Genomic DNA, 24,298 nt, shown 5'->3' on the forward strand with positions numbered 1-24,298 from the left:
TTTTCCCATATTAAATTGGGAATGTTCAATGCCATAAATTGCAATTGCCTTGCTGACAAGGCCAAATTCCAACTTTCAGCAATATCATATCGAGCTCTAAGCCATTGGCGCATTACTGGAGGAACCGGACAATCTTCAACAAGTTCAACATTGACAAAATGATTTCCACCAACATGTGCGCTACCCAACACTTGGGTCACTCTCTCAAGATTTGCTTGGGTTCTCAGCGGCATGAGAAGGAAGTATTGTGAGCTCCTAAATGCGTAGGACAACATTAAATCTTGAAGCAAATAAGTATCCAAACAAAGGGCATGCTCATCCACTTATTTAAGGGTGTGTAACCTTCTTCATGTAGGATTTCCTTCATCGAATAAAAACCTCACTTTGATTGTACAAAGTACAATAAAGGGAGGTTGTCGATAAAATCTTCGTCTGAACTCCCTTCTCATCCGTGGCCATTCTTCTTGACTTCTTCCTAATGCAATGCAGAAAAGCTCTATAACCGCTAGTTGCCATCGCCAACAGGGGTCATGGACTTTAACAATGTATTTATGCATTTCTTCAGAATATCCAACCCGTAATCCTTAGGACCCTCGTCTTTCCAAAGTCTAAGCCATCTCTCACATTTCGTTGGTGGTGTGTTTTTGAGAAAGGCTTATTTCTTGGTGTGGTTGTTTTGGTGTTTTGGAGAAGGCTTATTTCTTGGTGTGGTTGTTTTTGGTGTTTTTGGAGAAGGCTTATTTCTTGGTGTGGTGTGGATGTTTTGGGTTGGTATTTTTGGAGAAGACTTCTTTCTTGGTGTGGTGTGGGTGTTTTGGGTGGGCGTAGTGTTTGGTTGTGATGAGACCCACTCTTCATGGTCACGTTGAGAATGTTCAAAATGAGATGGATCTCGCTTTGAAGAGTTATCATCTCCAGTTGGAAGCTTTCTGCTGCAGCTATCTTTCGGCCGACCTTTGGTTTTTGCTTCCTCACGAGGTGTACTAGCCATGTACTTTTCGATGCGGCAATCTCCATAAGCTTCCTAATCATAACCCTCTACTCTTCTTCAGAAACTATTGCAAACCTATTCATGAACAAGTCCATCGAAGGTGTAACATCGGGACCAACACCCACTAACACATTGGGAGAAGCAGACAATGTTTTCCAAAAGGGGTCGATAGCAGTCAAAGGGATGGACCGCTCTTGCTCTTCAAACTCATTAATTCATGAGCACATGGCGGTCCATGGCTCGTCGCAAAATAACACCAACACCTTATCTCTCCATCTTTAACACGCTTTATCGCGGGTATCTATTTCTTCAAATAACAAGTCCAAACACTTTGCGTGAGACAAGGCCTCTCGAGTTCACGAAACAAAGAAATCGGTGGTGGTCTTTGAAGTTACAATCATACTTCTCTCGAAGGTAGCTCTAATCTCGGACATCCGGATCTCTAGAATCGGGTGGATTAAGCTAAACATACTCAAAAAAATCATGACAGTTTGCATTTCCTAGTACACGCTTCACCTGAGCATGAGACCCTTCAACTCTATTGGTCGTTGTACTCCCAAAGTGAATGTGTTGGTCAGTCCAACAACATACAAATCGATCCCTGTGAGGAAACTAAGTGTCTCGCAAATAACTAACAAAATTAGAGTACTCAACCCTGTAATATTTTTCCAAAGCATCCCATCTACGCTGGAAAATAACCTCTGTCTTCGATTTGACTACAGTGTTCCACAAGAACTGGGCCTTCTCTACAAGTTCTGTAGTTGGAAAAATATTGTAACATTTTGAAAGGACGCACGTAGCGATATGCCATCTACATAGATGCTTGTGTGCGTTAGGGAAAACTCTGTCAGCGGCACTCATCAGGGCCAAGTCCCTGTCAGACACGATCACAGATGGGCTTATGTCACCAAGCAAGCCACTAAAATGATGCAGGGCCCACTCATAGTTGACTGTTGTTTCAGATCGGCGACACGACACCGCGATGAAAGATTTCCGCGTTGAAGTCACTGACAAAGCAACCTGCGAAAGGCCACCGATACCGTTAGTTTTGTAGGTAGCGTCTAACATGAAAAATTGTTGGAAAAGTCCGAGCCAACTTAACACCTTCTGGATGGGCCCATAACAATCCCGTTATCTCCTCAGTATTTCCATCCTATCTCAACTCCTCAAAATAATGTTCTTTTGCTAACAACTCACGCAATCTCTGCAATTGTGTGAGACCGTTCATATCCATTTCCTCACCTTCCGCGCCTTTGGTGTAGACTTGGGATATACTAGAGATGTTATCGTGATACCTATTCTTGATGGAATCCAAAATTTGTTTAGGTTTTATTCCACACTTACTCATCTCTGACAAATACTCGAACTCTGGAACGGTTAGTCGAGTAGCAAATGCATGTCCTTCAAGGGTCTTCGCCAATGGATGATTGTGAACACCATTAAGAACGACAATTTTCCAACTATCGACAGTGCCACGTTGGAAAACACCTTTTAACTTAAATGGACATCCCGATTTCTTGGTTCCCGACCTTCTCTTATTAGCCCTCTATTCGCCTTCCTTCTTGTGTAACCGATATACACCCGAGCACTCGCAAGCCAAATTCAATCTTACTACTCGGTTTTCTTTGGCACACTCCGACTTTTCAATGACCACAACAACATTAACTTGTCTTCCTCTAGCGGTTGCCCAACCGATTGCCTCGCTACGTGTATGAAAGACCTAAACACATAAAAAACAACAATTATTATTAATACACTAATAAAATTACATTTAGAAAATTTTTAAAAAAAAATGAAATCAATGCCTACTCAATCATACCTCTTCCGTAGTAAAAATTTATGTTGTATCACTTAAAATCGGTTGACAATCCACATCATTCGAGTTTGCAGAGGATTGGTTCCCGGATAGCGGCAAAGAATTATACATATAGAAGAATAAAACAATAGTCTCAAACAATTTGCATTTAGTTTCAAAGTCACAAAAAAAAACTTTTAATTAAATTTAGTCCAAACGACCAAGCCATGTAGTTTCATAGAGGGTCCAAACGACCCGGCCATGTAGTTCTATAGTGTCCCCAAACGACTCGGACATGTCGTTCTATAGTGTTACCAAACGACCCATCCATGTAGTCCTATAGTGTAACCAAATGACCCAGACATGTCGTTCTATAGTGTTCTCAAACTACATCGCCATGTAGTTCTATAGTGTTATCTACACCATAATAGGATATTTGCAACACACACCTTTTTTGCTTTGCAACGCTTATTTATCGTTAGCAATGTTGTAAAGCGTTAGTTTATTTTGGTGAATTTCTGGAATTAATTGCTAACGCTTGAAAATCGTTTGAGAAGCGTTACAAATCCAAAAAACCAAAACAACATCGAAATTTCGAAAAGAAAGAAACAAAAAAGAAATCGCGCTCGGTATGTGAGAATAGCAAACCTCTCTTTCTCTCACGGCCCGCTAGGTTAGGGTTTTCTTATCATTCCTCTTTCTCTCCTTCAACCCCTCCTCCTCTTCTCCGAACAATCACTTCCTACCTTTTTTCTTCCTTTTCTAATTCCCAACAAAAGGATTGTGTTGAAACTAAAGCTTTGAAAACCAGTTTTTGGCCCGAGAAAGACTTTGTTGTTGAAGATGATGACGAAGAAGAAGAAGGGTATTCTTTTGTTTTGATGGTCCTTCTATAAAGAATGAGTTTGGTTTAAGTTCCGAAGCGAACTTCGGTGTTCGATAAGCAATTTTAAATAAAGAAACGGTTTTTGACTTGGCGAAGTTTGTTTGTTTATCCTCATTTCTGAAGAAAAACTTGTTTTACACTTTCCTTTCGAAAAGAGAACCCAAGGACCGAAAGAGGAATCGGCTTTTAGTTTAGCTCTCTCGAACAATCACCACCACCATCTTTTTGCTTGTAGTTGAGGTAAATTTATATTTGTAAGTTTGGAATTGTTAATTGAAAGTTGATTGGGGTTTTAGTCCTAGAAAGAGGTGGACATACACATGAATATCCAAACTTATGGACACAAGAAGGATTTCTAACAACATTAACTCAGAACGACGCAAACGACTTGCCAGCAGAATCTTTTCATCAGAAGATGGTGTTGCGAATGGTAGAGGAAGAGTTCTTGGTGGAAGTTGTGCTATTAATGCTGGTTTTTATAGTAGAGCTGATGATGACTTCTTTAAACAACCTGGGTTTAAATTGAATCTTGATTTAGTGAACAGGTCTTATGATTGGATTGAAAAAGCTGTTGTTCTTAGACCTCAGTTGAAAACCGGCAATCCGCTCATGATGGACTTCTTGAAGCTAATGTTACACCTTATAATGGTTTTAATCTTCATCATGTTGTTGGGACTAAGATTGGTGGGTCTACTTTTGATGGTTTGGGAGAAGACATAGTCTTTGCTGATTTACTTAATCATGCTAGACCTTCAAATATCATGGTGGCTCTTCATGCGGTGTTGAAATATTCTCGCTCAATACCCTTTCTTCCGATTACTCGGTACTCCTATTCTTTCCATTCAACAAACTTCTTGTATTACATTCTATTATTTTGTATGTGTGTTTGTTTTGGTTGGAATTCATATTGTAATACATGTTTAGAATGGCCCTTTGCTTGAAAAAGATTAAGAAACATCACCCATTGGTGCTTTTAGAATAAGCTTAAGAGTTAGTTTCAATACTCTCACTGTATTTTAAAATTGTGAGTTGGTTGGGTGTCCGCTTAAAACAGTGTTTCATTGAGTTATTAATTGTCATGATGAAATTGCTTCTTAGTTAAAACTAATATTTATGTATTTGAAGAATTCAAGCTGCAATGTTATTTGCAATTGATATCAGGATGGACGTCGAGTTCTTATGATTGAGAGAGATTTGAGCGAGCGCATTGCATTGTTGGGGAACTGTTACAGCCGGAGGATACCTGAAATTGATAGAGCTTGGCCTTCAAGGTAGGCATGAAATTCTGAATGTGAATATATTTTAGCTCACAGTCAACATATTGATGTGGCTCAACCAGATGTCTCAGATTGTGTAGAGGAAATTGATGCTCAAAGACAACACTATTTTTATATATCGGCAAGACAAAAAATATCGCATCTTTCTTAAGTAAAAATAAATAAAAAAGCCTCCACGAAGAAAGAAATGGAATTATTAATGGTGAATCTTGAAGGAATACTCAACTCTTTATCACGGTCGATCGAATTGAAACACTTCGAACGTCGGTTTACGAGCTTGTCGAGTTATTGACTACGCTCACGACAACAACACTATTCTTCAAGAATCAGTAGTAGAAGAAGAACAACAACAACTTGCCAATCAAGTTTCAAAAGAAAATGCACCTTGAAAACACTCAATCACCTACTTGCTTTTATTTCCTCTCCTTCCTTAAACCAGTTTAGTTTTGACCACTTTGTTTTATTAACTATATGAAATTGTTTGTTTAATGAATATGTGTTTTTTCTGCAGGTGGTTGTTGATGCACCTTGTCGTTTGTCTTGCCCAAATTAGTTTTCGGGTTTCGAAAGCATGTCCAAAGAGTTATTTCAGATTGGTGAATGTATACTTGACCGCCTTATATCTACTTGTAGTCCAAGAGATATGCTCACCGTTATCTGCGAGGTCAATCTTTATTAATTGTTCGAGGTTGGTAATCTTTGTTTTCAACATGTTTCATTGTGTTTTTTTATTGAATCAATTATTATATATACTCATAAAGGGATGTGCAAGGAACCCCGCTTCTTTTACTCCTCTGTTTGTTTGCTCTATCAAAAGGTAAAAGCCGTTGAATGTTGAAAAGTTTTACTCATCTTGTTTACCAACCGAATCTACCCTATAAAGTTCACACATTTTATGCATGTAAGACTCGAGAGATGAAATTACTTATTAAGCTAGGTACAAGTATAATGTCAAGAGAGCTCGAGATAGTTTCTTGATGCATTTATTTCTTCCTTGCGGTGCTTATATCCCTCCAAAGACGTCACTTTGAGCATATAAAGAAGCGTTGCCTCGCAGTCCTTAAGGTTCTACAAGTCGTTTCTTCCGAGTTAGATGATGAAACTTCGGGATTCATATCAGCTCAATCGTCAATTGAAGCAATGCCCACGGTAAGGATCTCGCAGAGGCATCTCGAAACAGATTCACACTTGCCTGCTTGTAAAGAAAAATTTGAGCTTTGAACCGAAGCACGCCCGGATGCCATGTAACCATATGTATCCGCGCTGAATGTATTGTTCCATGGTTGGTTCAAGACAACTCCTGCCTTCAGTATGCCGTCTTGAACTGCCACCACGGGGATCTACTAGTGCTTTCAGTAATCGGAGTTCTAGCAGAAGCGATAGGACTAGCGGTGCAAGTAGTAACACCGGTGCAAGAGTCTCCGTTGCCTTTCCGGATTCACTTCTTCTCGGAGAGGTAAAGGGGCTTGATAAAATTTGCACTATTAATATTCAAGATAAACTTTTAACTATAATCCAGCTAACATGTAGTACTTGATTGCAGTGGGAAGATCGTGTGCAGAGAGGGCTCTTCCGCTACGATGTCACTGCTTGTGAGACTAAGGTTTGATAATATTCCTTCCCGTTTTTGTTTTTGTCGTAGATCCTTCATGGGCATTTTTTGTCGGGATGAGAAATGACCTCGGAGTGTCGAGAGATAAAAATGTGGACCATGCCATTGTTCTAAAACTGCTTTGCATTCTGTGCAAGTGATCCCCTTATTGTCTACTTCATGATCTTTTCTTGGTCGACTATTTTATCTTAATGCTAGGCCGGATCTCTTTTGGAGCATTTGTGGAAATAAATGGGCGTACGGTTTTCAACAATGCAAGCTGTTATCTCTTGTTTAGGATCATAGTATGAAAACTTTTTTTATGGTGATAGTCCAACAATAAGTTTGTGAGGTTTAGAAAATCGCTCAAAGTTGTGAATGTTTGTGAATGTATATGGTTGGATTAGTTTTGTACTTTATCGGTTTTTTTTCCCATGTATATTATGATTTCTTTGTAAAATAGTATGAAAATGTATTGTGTACCGGAAAAGGGGGCATCTTTTTGTAGGTTTAGCTAGTTGCTACAAAATATGTGAAATTACATTTTTTTTTTATCAGCAACCCATCAGCAACGGTCCATAACCGTTACAAATGATTTTTAAATTAATTTTTTTAAATTAACTAACAACTTTGCAACGGTTAAAAACCGTTACAAATTACCAACGCTTAAAAAGCATTTGTGAAATAAAAAAAACGTTGCAAATATTTTAAATTTGTATACAAAATAGTTATAAAAAGTGTTGCAAATCATTATTGCAACGCTTAAAAAGCGTTGGAAATTTCTATTTGCAACGCTTATTAACCATTGCAAAATTTTCCAACACTTTACCCACGCCATATTTGCAACGCTTAAAAAGCGTTGCGAAAATTATTAGCAACGCTTTTTTGCCGTTGCAAATAACCTGTTATGGTGAAATGACCCAGCCATGTCGTTTGGGCTCGGGTTTTGCATTCATTCAAGTGTTTTGCATCCATTCATTCATTCAATCAATCAAGTGTTTTGTATTCATTTTAATCAAGTGTTACCTCATTATTTAGGTTTGCACTTTGTCATCGACAATTTCTCGGCATCTTATTTGCTCGACTTGTCGCATCTTCAAATTCTTCACCTTGACCTTCAACATTTTGTTCCACTTCTTCACTTTCAACATATCTTCTATTTTCTCCTTCTCTAATTTGTTGTTCTTCTCTAATTTGTTGCTGTACCTCAAACATAACCTCAAATGCTTCTTCTTCATCTTCGTATTCCATTTAGAGAAACTTAAGTATTCTAATATGTAGAGAAACTTGAATATGTAGAGAAATTTGAGTATTCTATGTAAACCCTAAACTCTAAACTGAGTGAATGAGTATTCTATATATATTTGAAATTTTGATATATTTCGAATAATTGAGTGAAATATATTTGTAAACCCTAAACTCTAAACCCCCAAACTAGTTTATTATTTACAATTGAATAAAAAAAAATGGAAAATAACAAGTTTAGATATAAAACAAATTATTATTTTAGATTTGGATAATTGAGTGAAATATGTTTGAAATTAAATTTTTTTTTATGTCGGTACGAAATTTGTAAACCCTAAACCCTAAACCCAAAACCCAAACCCCCAAATTAGTTTATGATTCAAAATTTGAAAAAGAAAATAATAAATAATAAGTTTATAAAAAAAACAAATTATTATTTTGAATAATTAAGTAAAATATGTTAGTATGAAATTTGTAAACAACTCTAAACCCTAAACCTTAAACCCTAAATCCTAAACCCCAACCTAGTTTATAATTCACAATTTTAAAAATAAAATAAAAAATAACAAGTTTAGATATAAAACAAATTATTATTTCAAATAATTAAGTGAAATATGTTGGTACGAAATTTCTAAACCCTGAACCCTGAATTCCAAACCCCAAACTAATTTATGATTCACTATTGAAAAAATAATAATAATAACAAGTTTAGATATAAAACAAATTATTATTTTAGATTTTAGCATGTTTGATTACATGTTTTAACTTGGTTATAAAGATATTATGTCATAACAGATAAAGAGTGCAAAGTGCATGTAGTTTTATTGGTGTAATTGTGTTGTTTCTAACCCAATTTTTTAAATCGGATTTCAATTTTTATAATTCAATTGAAATCGTTTGAGTGCGTTTGGATGCGTTTGAGTGCGTTTGGAATCATTTGAGTGCATGTCCATGTCATTTGAATGTACACTCAAACTACGTGACCAAGTCGTTTAAGTGTATACTCAAACTACATGACCAAGTCGTTTGAGTATATATGGACAAGTTGTTTGAGTGTTACTCACACTAACACTCAAACTACGCGGCCATATCGTTTGAGTACGTGTACACTCAAATTACGTGACCAAGTCGTTTGAGTGTATATTCAAACTACATGTCTACGTCGTTTGAGTGTACACTCAAACTACATGACCAAATCGTTTGAGTGTATACGTACTCAAACTACATGGACAAGTCGTTTGAGTGTTACTCACACTAAAACTCAAACTATATGGCCATATCGTATGAGTGTATACTTAAACGACTTGGTCATGTAGTTTGAGTATACACTCAAACGATATGTATACGTGCTCAAACTACATGGACAAGTCGTTTGAGTGTTACTCACACTAACACTCAAACTACATGGCCATATCGTTTGAGTGTATACTCAAACTACATGGACATGTCGTTTGAGTGTACACTCAAACGATATGGTCACGTAGTTTGAGTGTTGGTGTGAATAACACTCAAACGACTTGTCCATATCGTTTGAGTATACACACAAACGACTTGGCCATGTAGTTTGAGTGTAACTCAAACTCAAACTAACACTCAAACGACGTGACCTTGTAGTTTGAGTGTACACTCAAACAATGTGGTCACGTAGTTTGAGTTTACACTCAAACGATGTGGTCGCGTAGTTTGAGTGTGCACTCAAACGACGTGGCCATATCGTTTGTGTATATACTCAAACGACTTGGCCAAGTCGTTTGAGTGTACACTCAAACTACGTGACCACGTCGTTTGAGTGTAAACAGAAACGACCCGGAGAGTTCGTTTTGGCGATACCGATTGAATTGGTTGCTGGGCTTGGGCTTTGATGGCAAACTTGTAATATGACAAATTTGTAAAATTTCTTTTGTTTTTTAGGGGTTGCCCAATCCAATTTGATGAGTGCCCATCACCAAGATTAATCAAACATGAATGAAGACAAATGTATGGTACAACTAAAGTTGATAAACTAGTATTAGTATTTGATGTACACAACTACAGATCCAAGTAAAACTTTCATTCATGTAGCAATCTGTTGAATGTTGGTGTCAACTGTCAAAGGCCTAGCTTAAATAAATTTGCTGTCAACTATATATGTGGCATTGTAGGATAATTCTCTTTCTTGATCTCGTTGTCATTGTCCTTTGATTGCTCAAATGGTCAATCGTTTGCTCTATCAAAGACTCAAGTTGTTCATCAACTTCTTCGACCTGGAGGTGTGGGAAAAATAAGATGGCTAATGTTAAAGAAACTTCATAAGTGAAAATTCGATTGATATAATTTGATCTTCATTCATATGCATGTCTAAGTGTGCCTTAGGGTATAGGTCGAATTTATGTATTTTTTATGATATATGAATTCAATCGAATTTCTAATACTATAGATTTTTTTTTTAACATTATCGAAAAAAAAAAAATTACTGTAGATTTTAGGTTTATTAGGGCCTGCTTGATAAAAATTAGGGGTTAGAAACTGAAAAACTAACGGAAGAATGCGCTTACATGTTGTGCATCCTTGGCAACTTCTTCAGCTATCAACAGTCAAAAGGGATTGCTTCAACTTGTTATCATCAGGATTCAGGAACTTTTGTCGAAACTGCATCAACCATCTCCTCTGCCCCTTCCATAACTTCTTCCACAACTTCAGCGACTACTTTTGCCTCTCCTATGTCATGGAATGAAGGAAATAAAACTCAAATAAGTAAAATCTTGTATGTGGGTGCTTGATGTCACAGTATATAACGAGCAAGATATACATAATACCATATCTTTGACAGTTTTCCTCAGCCTTACCTAGTAGTCTTAGCAACCGTTCCAGTTTGATCCTTGGACATGGTAATATTGTTTGCAATATGTGCTTCACCCTGTATAATCCATTTACTTTGATTTTTGGTATGGATCCTCAACTCGACAAGGCCTATTAATTATTTCATATTCACTCGTGCAATCAAACAGGGAATAAGAAAAGCATTCCAATGAATAAGAACACAAGCTTCCATCAAAATATGTGTAAAAGTATTTATGTTTAACGGTAGCTAGATGACTAGTTGGTTTTTGAATAACTAACTTGATGTACTATAGAATACCAGGATGAGAAAGTTTGTCGAGGAGGGAGTGATTCCTGCTGCGAATTGTTATTGCTGCTGCTGCTGCTGCTCTGAACTATAAACTCTCTACATAAAATCAGAAGAATGGAGAAATGTAAACCTTTCGATCCGATTGGTTAAAGCATTACTAGAACAATTTCTCATGAGCAAATTACATTTTCTGCATAGAGCGCAATATGTTAATTAGTGGTTGTAAGAAGAATATCGCAAGCCATTCAGTGATACATTGGATCTATGTCTAGTCCAAGGAATCGTTGGTGGGAAATCCGATGAATGACTGATGTTGCTGGCAATCTTATCAGTGTGGACATTGTGGTTAATCTTAACAGAACACTGTACTTTCAAGAAGTATTTAGCATTCTTAAGCTAATGAAGGTTAACGAGTGCTTAATACAGATTGGACTAGAATATGAATATCACATGGTCATAGAATAGAACTTTGGACGCTCCAGATAAAGCACCAGTTGCTGTTGTCGTTATCCCTCACATGAGTAGAGAAAACGAAGTCCATTCTGTGTGGAAATATTTGAGCCGACCAGCTTCAGTTAACCTCGACTGGCGACTCGCTTCATGCCGCCGAAAAGACTTCCAGTACCTTCAATGCAACCCGCGCTCAACTTGGTCTTGCCTGAGGCGCGACCCGCGCCCAAGTCTATTTTCAGAAGAAATTGTGGACCGCGAGTTTGCAATAAGAGTTAGAGTTTTTGGCAAAACCTAACACCCAGAAAACACACGAGAGACAACACAAAAGTCAAAGAAAACTCAATCTTGAAAGCTATCAAGATTGAGAGATAACCTTTACAGAGATACAACCCTGTAAAGAGATAAGAGTGATCTAGTAAGGTGAGAGACTGAAAAGAGATATTGTAATCTTCCTTCCCACTTTATAAAGAACTAACTCTTGTGGAAGTAGGCACCATTAGCCGAACTACGGTATATCTTTGTGTTGTGGTATGCGTTTAATTCTAATTTACATTATTATCCGTTGTTAATAGTTGTTTAACGAGTTGGGCATGTTAGTATAGGTTGTAGTTGATATTTAAAAGTTGTCTGGAGTTGAATTGTGTTCAAATACAAGTTATCTGTGTAATGGGGGAATCGATTGGTATTGGTATAAACCCCAACAAGTGGTATCAGAGCATTGGTTAGATTAGCTTAGGGTGTTATCCAAATCTTGGTCGGAAGGTGTTTGACAAAATTCTTGAGAGAAGATTTGAGTTTAAATAACTTGTAGAAATGGATCATTCCGTGAACACTTGCATGACGAGTCTGAATAGAAAGAACTACACTTTATTGCAAGGACTTGGCACAACCCATTGAGAATGGAGGAGATAGACCGGAAACGGTTGTTGTGGCTGAGTGGAGTAAGCTTGACAGAAAAGCAATTGGGTATATTCAACAGTGGATTGACGACAGTGTCTTTCACCATGTATCCCAAGAGACAACAACTTTTGGCTTGTGGAAGAAACTCGAAGACCTTTATGAGAGTAAGTCGGGCGAAAATAAAGTGCTGGTCGTTAAGAAGTTTGCCGACACAAAGTACCAAGAAGGTTTTTCAATGTCTGAGCATCTTAACGAATTACAGAATATCATCGATCAGATGCATTTGATGAAGATTGATTTGGGAGACGAAGTTGAGGCTTTGTTTCTATTAGGCTCTCTACCCAAAAGTTGGGAGACATTAGCAGTCTTTCTACACGGAGCAGCCAATGATGGAATAGTTACCATGGAGATGGCTACCGCGTCTTTGTTGAATGAGGAAACTAGAAAGAGTTCAAAAGGCAGCTCCTCTCGCTCAGAGATCCTTGTCACAGAGAAACGGGGGAGAGATAGATACAGAAAACCATCTCGTTCTAGAGGTGATGACAAAAGTAAATCTAAGGGTGAAGCTAGAACTCCTAAGGCAGAGAGGCAATATTACTATTGTGCCACCAAGGGCCACTTCAGATATGAGTACAGAACACTGAAGAGGGATGAGAAGAATAATTGTGTACATGAAGACATGGTGCAGAGGAACGGAAACACAGGCAGAGATACTACCGCACTAGTTGACGACCTAGTAGAAATTGTGTCAGATTGTGGTGTGTCTTTGTCTTAGTACCTCATGTCGGGATCTGAGTGGGTGATAGATACTGAGGAGGATCCTATCACGTCACACCGCACAGGGAATTCTTCACTACCTACAGCTGTGGTGAATATGGTGAAGTGAAGATGGGTAACACTGGCGTCTCGAAGATTATAGGCATTGGAGATGGTCATGTAGAAACCAATGTCAGCTACACCTTGATACTCAAGGATGTAAGACATGTCCCTGACATTCGGCTAAGCCTAATTTCGGCTGGGAAGTTAGATAACGATGGCTTTGTAAACTCGTTTGGTAACGGAGTATGGAAACTGAGCAGAGGTTCCAGTGTAGCAGCCAAAAGGAAGAAAACGTGCTCTCTTTACAAAACACAGGCTAGTATGTGTAAAGCAGAAGTGAATGTGGTAGAAGAAGAAGCTTCCTCCGAATTGTAGCACAAGAGACTGTGTCATATGGGCATAAAAGGGATGGAAGTTCTTGCTAAGCAAAAGGCCTTGCTAAACATCAAAGGCACATATTTAAATACATGTACTCACTGTTTGGTAGGAAAGCAACACAGGGTGTCTTTCCAAAGATTCTCGTCTCACAGAAAGGACAATGTCCTTGAACTAGTGCACACAGACTTATATGGTCCTATAAAAGTGAAGTCCCATGGGGGAGCTTCATACTTCGTGACCTTCATTGATGATGCATCAAGAAAGATATGGGCCTATAGTCTGAAGACCAAGGATGAAGTACTTGGCGTGTTTGAGAAATTCCACAGCATGGTGGAAAGAGAGACTGGGAAGTTGTTGAAATGTATTCGCTCAGATAATGGGGGTGAGTACATTGGGTCGTTTGAAGAGTATTGCCAGAGTCATGGGATTCGTCATGAGCAGATCGTTCCCAAGACACTGCAACAGAATAGAATAGCAAAGAGAATGAACCGTACCATTGTAGAGAGAATGAGATGCATACTGTCTCACTATAAGCTACATAGAACCTACTGGGTAGAAGCAATGCGTACAGCCGTGCATGTAATCAACCTATCGCCTTCGAAGCCTCTGAATAGTGACTATCCAGAGAGAGTATGGTCAAGCAGAGATGTTGATTATGGATACTTGAGGGTATTTTGGTGCAGGGCATTTGTGCATATTTCGAAGGATGAGAGATCCAAGCTTGATGACAAAGCCAAGCAGTGCATTTTTCTAGGTTATAGAGATGAAAAGTTTGGTTACAAACTCTATGATCCGATTAACAAGAAGGTAATCCGAAGTCGAGATGTTGTGTTCCTGGAAAACCAAACCATAGCAAAGTTTGAGGAGGGTGAGAAGCTACAGGCTTTCACCAATGATCTTGTTGATTCAGAACCAGAAGTTCCTACTGTGGAATGTGCAGAAGGCATTGAAAATACAGAGAACCATGAGTTTGAATCTCATGATGGGATATAACCTATTGGTATAGAAGATGCAGATGAGATGTATGAACCACCACCAGAGCAAGCAGAAGTGCATCCTCTTGAGGCACCAGCAGATGGGGCAAGGAGGTCAAACAGAGAGAGACTAGCTTCAACCAGGTATCCACCACATACGACGCGTCTTTACTATCGATGGTGGAGAACCTATGTACTATCAAGAGGCACTTGAAGGTACAGACAAAGAAAAGTGGTTGAAGGTCATGCATGTCAAGATGGATTCTTTGCATAAGAATCACACTTATGAGTTAGTTGAGAAACCGCAAGGACGAAAAATTCTCAAGAATAAGTGGATATACAAAGCCAAGCATGAGGAGAATAATCCTCACCCAAGGCACAAAGATCGCCTTGTTGTGAAGGGATTCGATCAAAGGAAAGGTATTGACTTTGATGAGATTTTCTCTCCTGTAGTGAAGATGACTTCTATCCGTGTGGTATTGGGTATGGCCGCAAGTATGAACCTAGAGGTTGAGCAGCTAGATGTTAAGACAACTTTTCTTCATGGAGACCTTGAAGAAGATGTCTACATGGACCCGACCCGAGGGTTTGAGGTCAAAGGCAAGGAGCACCTAGTATCTGGCCGATAAAGAGCTTGTATAGGTTGAAAGCAAGCACCGAGACGGTCGTACATAAAGTTTGATTCCTTTATGGCGAAGCAAGGATACAAGAAGTCCGCTTCCATCATTGTGTATTTGTTCGAGATTTCCGCACGGGGATTTCATTGTGCTTATTGTTGTATGTGGATGATATGTTGATAGTTGGCCCAAACATCAACAAGATATCCAAGTGAAAAAAAGACTTGAGTAAGTCATTTGAGATGAAGGGATTTGGGTCAAGCAAAGCGCAGATACTTGGGATCGCGGATCACTCATGACGAAAAAGGGAAGTTGTGGCTTTCTCAAGAAAGCTACATTGAAAGGTGTTGAAGAGATTCAATATAGATCAAAGCCCGGGCCGGTCGGTTGTTTGCTTGGTGGCCAGTTTCGCATGACCAAAGAGATGTGTCCAAAGGGTGAGCATGAGCAGACTCAGATGGAAAAGATTCCTTATGCATCCACAGTGGGCAGTTTAATGTATACAATGGTGTGTACAAGACCGGATATTGCTTTCGCCGTGGGCGTTGTAAGCCGCTTTCTGTCAAATCCGGATAAGGAACATTGAGAGGGTGTTAAATAGATATTGAGATATCTCAAGGGCACTTCCAAATCGTGTTTGTGCTTTGGTGGAAGTAAGCCCTTACTTGAAAGCTACACTTATGCAGACATGGCAGGTGATGTTAACTCGATGAAGTCCACCTCCGATTATCTGGTTACTTTTGCAGGGAGAGCAGTTTCTTGGCAATCTAAGTTGCAAAAGTGTGTTGCCCTCTCCACTACAGAAGCCAAGTATATTGCAACCACTATGTGTTGCAAAGAGTTGCTATGGATAAAGAGGTTCTTCAACGAACTAGGGCTAAAGCAGAAACAGTTAGTAGTTCTATGTGACAGTCAGAGCGCCATCCATTTGAACAAGAATCCGAGTTTTCATTCTAGATCCAAGCACATACACATGCATTATCATTGGATTAGAGAAGTACTCAAAGACAAGCATTTGTGTATCGAGAAGATCCATACCGACAAGAACGGGTCGGATATGATGACCAAAGTATTATCGAAAGGTAAGTTTGATGTTTGTTGTGCTATTGCTGGAATGGCAACACACTCCTCCTGTTGATTTGGAAATTGGTTAGAGAAAGCCCCCCTCATTGTTCGGGAGGGGGAGATTGTTGGCATTATCCCTCACATGAGGAGAGAAAACAAAGTTCATTCTGTGTGGAAATGTTTGAGCACGACCCACACTCAAATTGGCCTTGACCAAGGCGCGACCCGCACCTATGCCGTAGAAGACTTCTAGTACCTTCAACGCGACCCCGTGCTCGACTTGGTCTTGCCCGAGGCGCGACCCGCGCCCAAGTCTATTTTCAAAAGAAATTGTGGACCGCGAGTTTGCAATAAGAGTTAGAGTTTTTGGCAAAACCTAACACCCAGAAAACACACGAGAGGCAACACAAAAGTCAAAGGAAACCCAATCTTAAAAGCTATCAAGATTGAGAGATAACGTTTACAGAGATACAACCCTATAAAGATATAAAAGTGATCTAGTAAGGTGAGAGACTGAAAGAAGATATTATAATCTTCCTTCCCACTTTATAAAGAACTAGCTCTTGTGGAAGTAGGCACCATTGGCCGAACCACGGTATATCTTTGTGTTGTGGTATGCGTTCAATTCTGCTTTACATTATATGTTGTTAATAGTTGTTTAGCGAGTTGGGCATGTTAGTATAGGTTGTAGTTGATATTTAGAAGTTATCTAGAGTTGAATTGTGTTCAAATACAAATTATCTGTGTAGTGGGAGAATCGATTAGTATTGGTATAAACCCCAACAGTTGCCATCATCCCAAAATCACCTATGTGTTGTCTCAGCCGTGTCGTTGTAATCAAGTTTCTCTATGTCAATGTTTAGATTTAATTGTACTTTTTATCATGAAACTATTGCTTAGTCTTGGAACTAAATTGGAAGTTATTTCGTTGACAATTTGGATCACTTCGTCCCCAGATATTTTATATGACTTATTTGGAGTGAAACTGGGGGAGGGGGTTCTTAGAAACTCTTACAAAAAATTGATGAGACGGATCGGAGAAAAGTTTTAATTTTACTTGTGTGGATAAATGACAATGGGAGACCTTATTTTTGGGTCTTAAAAGTGTGAGCTGAAGTGGCCTTCCCCCTCCTCCAGGGTGTTTCTCTTAAAAATAAATTGTGAGCTGAAGTGGTCGTCATTAGGCAGAACCAGAGAGAAATTTTCTTCCATTTTTGGGTGGTGATCGAAGATATGTCAAAGTTCAAAATCAACAAGAAAGGAACATATATAATTATATAAATATATATGAAACGATGTATCAACGTACAACAAAGATACTATGAGGGAAAAAAAATAAAGATTTTGCACGTCGCGATAGAGCTACACGCTTACACCAGCTCTAGTTATAGTTGTTGCATAATCGACAATTTCGTTCACTCAGTTAAATTTTTTTTTGGTTTATCACATTTTCTTGATCCTTCCCAGGCGCCAATGCGTCCTCTAATTTTTTTTCTGCTTCTTCTACCTGCAATCAGCAAGAGGAAATTAGCATCAGCTACCAATCAATCTCTCATGCTTTCTCTCCAAGTAAAATTTTAAATATGCTTGGAAAGGGTGATTTATAAGTTTATATATAACAATAAAACAAAACATATACGATCACATACGACAGTCAGACAACTATATATATACGATCATGACAGCTAAAAAATTAAAAAGTTACATCACGCATCATAAACAATCGCATTAGATACTACATCACTATCATATAGTTAATAGAAAGAACAACCACGTCTATAATTTGTAATTCACTCGTTTCTAGATTATCTTGTAACTCTAATCTATATAGAAAAATTAAAAGTTTGTTACTATGCACGTAATTATGTAAGTACCTTGTGAAGGCCTCCTTCAACTGTTTTAGCATCCTTAACTGCTTCTTTAGCTAAATTTTCAATTCTTTCGATTGCATCTTTGAGCTTTACATCACCTGGATGCTTGTCAGCTATCTCTTCGGCCACCTCTTCCACTTTTTCTGCTACTTCTTCCACCATCTCTGTCACCATTTCTGCCGTTTTTATTGCACTAACCACTTCCTCTAAAACAACCAAATAATCCGCCCAATTAGAAAAATATGAACAAAAGATGTTTTGAAATTCATTCAGATATATGAGAAATTAAAATGTGTACAAGAAAATTGATGATTCTTAAACTTACTTTTTAATAGTTGAAAGGGTCCCCAGTTGTTCTTGATCATAGATATAATTAATGCTAGTAAGCCCCCCCAAATCCAATTGGACCTACATAACATGAAGCCATTTGTCCATTACTAGCAACTCATATGCATTCTGAATAAGTGAAATGAAATATATACAAACTTCTTGAAGTGCATGGAAATGTTGCTGGAATTAGCCTTTTTTATTCACTGATCGATCACTAGAAATCATATGATTCTAGTCAATAGCACCAAATTCAATTCTTTTACTTATGAAAACTTGTAAACTACAGATTACAAACCCGTTATAAAGTTAGAGAAATAATCACCATCCAGGAAAATTTGATCCTGATAAAGCCACTTGGTAAATCTCATTAGCTGCTTTGACCTCCCTGCATGCAATCAAACCAAAATGTGTTATGAACTTATGATCCCTCCTATAGAATAAAAAACACTCGTGAATGTATAAGGAATATTACATCTTCATAAAGTGCTTGATATGTCTCTTGTGATTGATTCTGAATAAGAGCAATCCTTGATTTGCAAAGAAATGACCCTGCTTATTGGCTTTGAGAGACCGGGAGAGGCGATGTGGTTGAAGGGCAACCGAGCCATGAAGATTACACAAGTCATATGAAGTGAATGAAATTGCCTTTATAGACATCATATCTCAATACAAACTACTTCGAAGAGACCTCTTGTTCACAACCAACAGATATATGGCCTAGTTCTTCAAGATCTTCACTTAGGAGATTCTGCATCCTTAAAACATTTGTTTAGGACTATATATAAACAAGTATGGCATTTAGTGTGAGCATAGGAAAGACATGTGAAACACGACAGAAATGGCGTTACAGTGATAATGCTAAGTAGCTTCTATTTGAATCACCTCAAATCAGGGCTCTAACCTGCCCACATATTACTAAATTTTTTCCTCTAATTACTTTAGTATGCTGTGTCAGTGATACAGAGTGATTTTTTTGCTCCCAGCCATATTCCCTCCAAGATCAAGAAGCAACACATGTGGAGATCTTCTTTAGATTTGCACTTATGATTTTACCCTTAGAATATTGGCTAACAATTCATTTTTAAGTTTTTTTATTTAATCAAAAAATTCAATAATTATCATTTGAGCTCCAATAAAAAAGAGATTTGTGGGGAATCACACTATTCATGAGTCAACATAGAAAATGAAAAAAAAGACACATTTGAAAAATCATTTCCTATTTTTTTTCAGCAAATATTTTAGATTTTCTCTTTAAATTTTGACGAGGGAAAATTGGGTAAGTCTAAAAAAAAGACTTGACTGATTGGTAGTTGGATTTCAAAATATTATAGAAATGTGTTGCTTATTGATTGGGCTTGGATCAGATGACTACATATCCTATATACACACTGTAACACGCATTTGAGGTGACTGGATCAGATGACTAGATCCCCCCACCCCCCCCCCCCCAAATGAAAAAATATTAACACTAGTAAAGTATTTGTATTTGTTAAGGATCAATTGATCAAATATTTATGTCTACAAAACCTAAGTAAAAAGACACGAGATTTGTAGACATGACATGTCTAATATGTTATATGTTCTTGGGGATTAGAAGAATTTGGAAGCTAAGCACAAGATAACTAAAGTAAATAATTCTTTTGTTCATTTTAAAGAATAAAAGAGGATAAGGTACGTTACCTTGACAATTGAGGGCAGAGATGGGTCAGGGCAACTAACAAGCTTCAGGACGTTAGGTTAACTCATGTATTCCATAAGCGAATTTTCCTACAGATGCAGTAGCTAAAAAGGGATCACTGCACACTTGCCCAAAGATGTATCTCTATGGAGTGGTAATATGCCTGAATTTGTAAGAGTTATAGAATGCCCTCTTAGAAATTACTTTAGGCTCAATTCACCAGAAAATTTTAATGTGTTCAAGTTGTAAAGGGATTTTTCCTACGCTTTGTAACATTCTTCTCTTATTCTTACATAAAAATATACCGTACTTGTGTGCAAAAAAACTTGTTTGTGTTTGGCCTAATGGACAAGAAAGTTTATGAAGATGGCGAACAAAAATCATGGAATCGCGACAAGCAAACAATTCATTTAGTCTATTCCAGTTATATAACCAAACTGTGGAAATTTCATGATAATTAAGAACGAAACCTATCAGTCTTTAAACTCAATAGTGTAGCAAAATATCAGTTTTAATTTCACTTTGCAAAGTATTTCTGTTGAAGTTTTCAAATCAATTAAGTTTGCAAAAAACCACCGCAAATGAAAGCATTATGAGAATTGCGGACAACCCGTTGGCCCAATCAGATCATTCGATCAGCAAATCTCTACATACAGATCACACCCCAGTCCCACACAGGCGCACACCAAGAACAGAGAAATCAAAACAATAGTTCAAAGTTCCGACTCAACCGAGAGCAAAGATGAAAAGGCCCATTTGCAACCCTTGCTTCAATCACCTGTGTATTAGAATGCTCCGATTAGACAAGTAAATTGTTACAATCACCTAGATTTTAACTAGTATTTGGGTTGATTGAGGAACCTATGACCTCCAAGTCAAGTTAAGATAACATAAAAGTGTAATCAACTTTCAATAATATTAATTCTCTAATTAATCTTATTGATATGGCACCAAGCCTTTAAGTACATGCATCTCTATGTTCAGGAGTTACAAATTTAGATAACTACCCACTAACTCACTAAATTACATAACTTCCCTACAAATAATCGATTCTAGTGGATAGGTTGTTAGGTGCAACATGTTGATCCGTAACATAAATCCAATATTATGTGGATTGGTCCAGCGGAGAATAAAAAGTACATGGAGAAGCGGATGTGTTCAAACATGGACAACAGGATCATGCCAATATGTTGCTCACTTCTTTCCTGCAAATCAAAGAGAAAAAAAAAAAGGTTAACTAGTATTACCCCCCCCTCCCCCCCCCTAAATACACACAAAAAAAATGTCAAAGTGGGTTGACCGAATTTTTTTTGTGTGTATTTAGGGGGGAGACCCTAATTTCCCATCTTGTGGAGGGAAATCCTAATTGGCTCATCTAGTGGCGGGGTAATACTAGTTCACCCAAAAAAAAATGGAGATCAAATTAACAAAAATTATTCAATGCCACATAATGAATTTCTAATACTTTAGGATGACCAAATTAAGATCTGTCTTTAATTTTCTGATTAATTTTTATCATCGAGTAAAATAGACCTCTTGGGCAAGAGCTAGTTTGCCCATGTCACTTATGACTCTTACCCCCTTATACTACAAGTATGCAAACCGTTTTTTTTTTTTTTTTTTTTTTTTTTAAAGTCTGGAAACCCGATCATTCGATATGAATAGTTAGGCATGGTTTCTTCGGATTCTAATTTTAATTATATAGGGGAGGCTCATCTAAAAAAAATAGGGGAAAATTATGTCATTTAAGTGAAAGTTGGGAGGTTTTTCTAAATTATCAATAAAATAAGGCTTGCTTTAATTTCAGTGAGGGAAATGGGAAATAATTATATAATTTAAGTGACATTATATTAGGGAGGTTCTTCTAAATATTAACTAAAAAAATTCCGACTCCCACTTACAGTACTGTAATAGTACTATAATATTTTTTTATGTGTGACTCTTTGTAACGCCCGTATTTTTAAAATACGTTTTTATCTATTTATTAATTAATTAAATTAATTATTTTCAAAATTCGTCGGATTGGATTCGGGATACGTGGGCCTGGTTTTGGGCCCGAAGTCATGTTGGCTTGGTTTCGGACCCAAGTATATAAACACATTGTTTCCGAAAATAGGGTTAAAGAGAATAATAAAATATTAAAAAATGGAAGGCAGAGCTTGAAGCTCGTTTGCTCGAAAGGATTGAGTCACGGCTTCGGACTTCGGAGGAATTCAGTAGGAGTCGCTCATACAGTGAGTAGCTATTGTGATATTTCACCGGATTTGTAGTTTACATATATCGTGTATACCGCTTTCGTTTTTTATAATCGCTCATTATCCTGTTGTATTAGACTTCGTGCCATTTGTTTTATTAAATTTTGTTAAATTTCGGATTTGTAATTAAACTATAATACTGTGATATTGTCTTTGTTGAACTGTGGAGCTCTGTTCAAACTTTGAACAAAGGCCAATGGCGTCGGCCTCACGTAAATCGTCCAACATAGTTTTAACTCTTTGTTTTGTGTGGGTTTTAAACTCCTATGGTTATGTAGTGTTGGGTATATTGTATTGAAGGTGGATTGTTGATTGGATGATTGGGTGAGGTCGAGTTTGATTTTTGAGGTCGAAGGGGGAAAACAGTTTTTATGGCGTCGTCTCCGCCTTATATGGGTTTGAACTTCGGTTTGATTTAAGCTTAGTTGTTATTGGGGATGATGGAGTAGTGTAGTAGGTGTGAGGGTCCGAGTGGGGCAAAGTGAAGCTTGGAGGGAGAAGCTAATGGCGCATGCCATTCTTGGACTTAGGTTCTTATGCATCTTTAAAATCATTTGAACCGTTTTGGTTTGTTTTGGTGGGTGGTTGATGTATGTTGGTATGTTGGAATGTGGATGGGGGCTGTTGAATGGTGGTGGAAGCCATTAATGGCGGCAGTAAACTTTCTAGATCTAGTTTGGAGGTAGGAGATGGAGTCAATAAATCGAGTTGGGGCGTTAATTAAAGTTGTGGGGTTTTTCACCCACACCATTTTCGATGTGTTTGTTTGGGGTGGTGTGTGAAGGTTTTGTGGTGGCCGGTTTTTGGTGGTGGTGGAGAACTGCTGGAGGAAGGAGATGACCGAATTTGGGCTTGGGCCTGGGTCGGTTTCCTTGGGCCTAAACCTTTTGTTTGGTTGGGCCAAAACTCAAATTTTAGGTGGGCCGAAATCTAATTTAAGTGGTTGGGCCCTTTTCTATTTGTTTTGTAATTTTTGGATCAGTTTAATTAAAGTTTTTGGACCGAACCACTTAACTGTTTTTGGGCCCGTTTCTAATATTGCCTGGGCCAGTCCATATAACTTAAAATATATCCAATTGGGTCAGGTAGAATAAATAAGTTGGTTTTAAACTTTCGGGTTAAGGTTTGAGCACAACAAGTTCGAACCATTACCTTAGTCACGAGCCCCCGAGCCACGCACATTAACCTTAAATGTAATTAATCATGGCTATGACGCTTGACCCGTCGAACATGGAAACGCACGGTTTGGCTTTGACCATGACATGTTGACTTTGACTTTGACCCCGATATGTTGACTTTGACCATGCCCGTTTGACTTTGACCATGATGTGTTGACTTTGTGATTGACCATTGACTTTGACCGTTGACCGTTGACCGTGGAATGTTGATCGTTTTCCATTTTTTCATATTTGATTATATGGACTAATATAAGAATAAAATATTGTTTAACATTATATAACGTTGTTTGTCATTATATAATTATGATTTGACTTGAGTAGTGTGTAAAAGCATATATATATTGGGCTTTGATTGTGGATTGTAGATCAGATAATTGTCTTACATTTTATGTTGTAAATTGTATGGACAAATTAAATGTTGAAATGCTTGTGGAAGCCGATATAAATTTAGTTGTCATTATCTAATTAAGATTTGACGTGAGTAGTGTGTAAAACATATATATATTGAGATATATATATTAAATGCAATAGTTTTGGAGACATAAATGTATAAACACTCCATTATTTTATATGTGAGATGCTACTATGAGATAGTATAGTATGTGGGGATATTTGCCCAGGAGGCGTAGTAGTGCAATAATATATTGGCACGTGAAATAATAAAAGTAGTTACGAGATATAATTGAGATATTTCTAAATAGTGTGGCTTAGTGCAATAAGGTAATTGACCTGCACGTGATATAGTGGAATTATTATGAGTCATAGATGGATGGCACTTGAATAAATTACGTAACGAAAATCCTAGAACCTGACTACCACAACTCATGTGATTGGCCCTTCTGGCGTTTCAGTTAATCTGAATGGCCTTCGGGCGTAAGTAATGTGA

The 24,298-nt window shown here is 37.8% G+C and overlaps 1 protein-coding gene and 1 pseudogene across 1 annotated transcript; one reads left to right on the forward strand and one right to left on the reverse strand.

Annotated features, from left to right (window-relative positions):
• The first annotated feature begins 3,685 nt into the window (after positions 1–3,685).
• LOC147502008 ((R)-mandelonitrile lyase-like) lies at positions 3,686–6,558 on the forward strand (annotated as a pseudogene).
• A 10,798-nt stretch (positions 6,559–17,356) lies between these two features.
• Positions 17,357–19,269, reverse strand: LOC147502009 (uncharacterized). The gene is made up of 5 exons (XM_086603844.1): positions 18,774–19,269; positions 18,624–18,686; positions 18,297–18,379; positions 17,975–18,177; positions 17,357–17,607 (listed from the first exon to the last, which is right to left on the reverse strand). Exons 1-5 carry the CDS (start codon positions 18,959–18,961, stop codon positions 17,524–17,526), a joined length of 621 nt encoding a protein of 206 aa, XP_086459970.1. The 5' UTR covers positions 18,962–19,269; the 3' UTR covers positions 17,357–17,523.
• Positions 19,270–24,298: the final 5,029 nt, after the last annotated feature.

Source organism: Coptis chinensis, chromosome 4 (genome assembly GCF_015680905.1).
Source record: "Coptis chinensis isolate HL-2020 chromosome 4, ASM1568090v1, whole genome shotgun sequence".
Taxonomy (NCBI): domain Eukaryota; kingdom Viridiplantae; phylum Streptophyta; class Magnoliopsida; order Ranunculales; family Ranunculaceae; genus Coptis; species Coptis chinensis.

Excerpts from the sequence above, each read along its gene's own strand:
- LOC147502009 (XM_086603844.1), bottom strand. The coding sequence starts at position 18,961 with ATGATGTCTATAAAGGCAATTTCATTCACTTCATATGACTTGTGTAAT. Across the intron at positions 18,380-18,623 it reads GGATCAAATTTTCCTGGATG|GTCCAATTGGATTTGGGGGG; the intron begins GTGATTATTTCT and ends CATGTTATGTAG. Across the intron at positions 17,608-17,974 it reads TTGAAGGAGGCCTTCACAAG|GTAGAAGAAGCAGAAAAAAA; the intron begins GTACTTACATAA and ends TGCTGATTGCAG.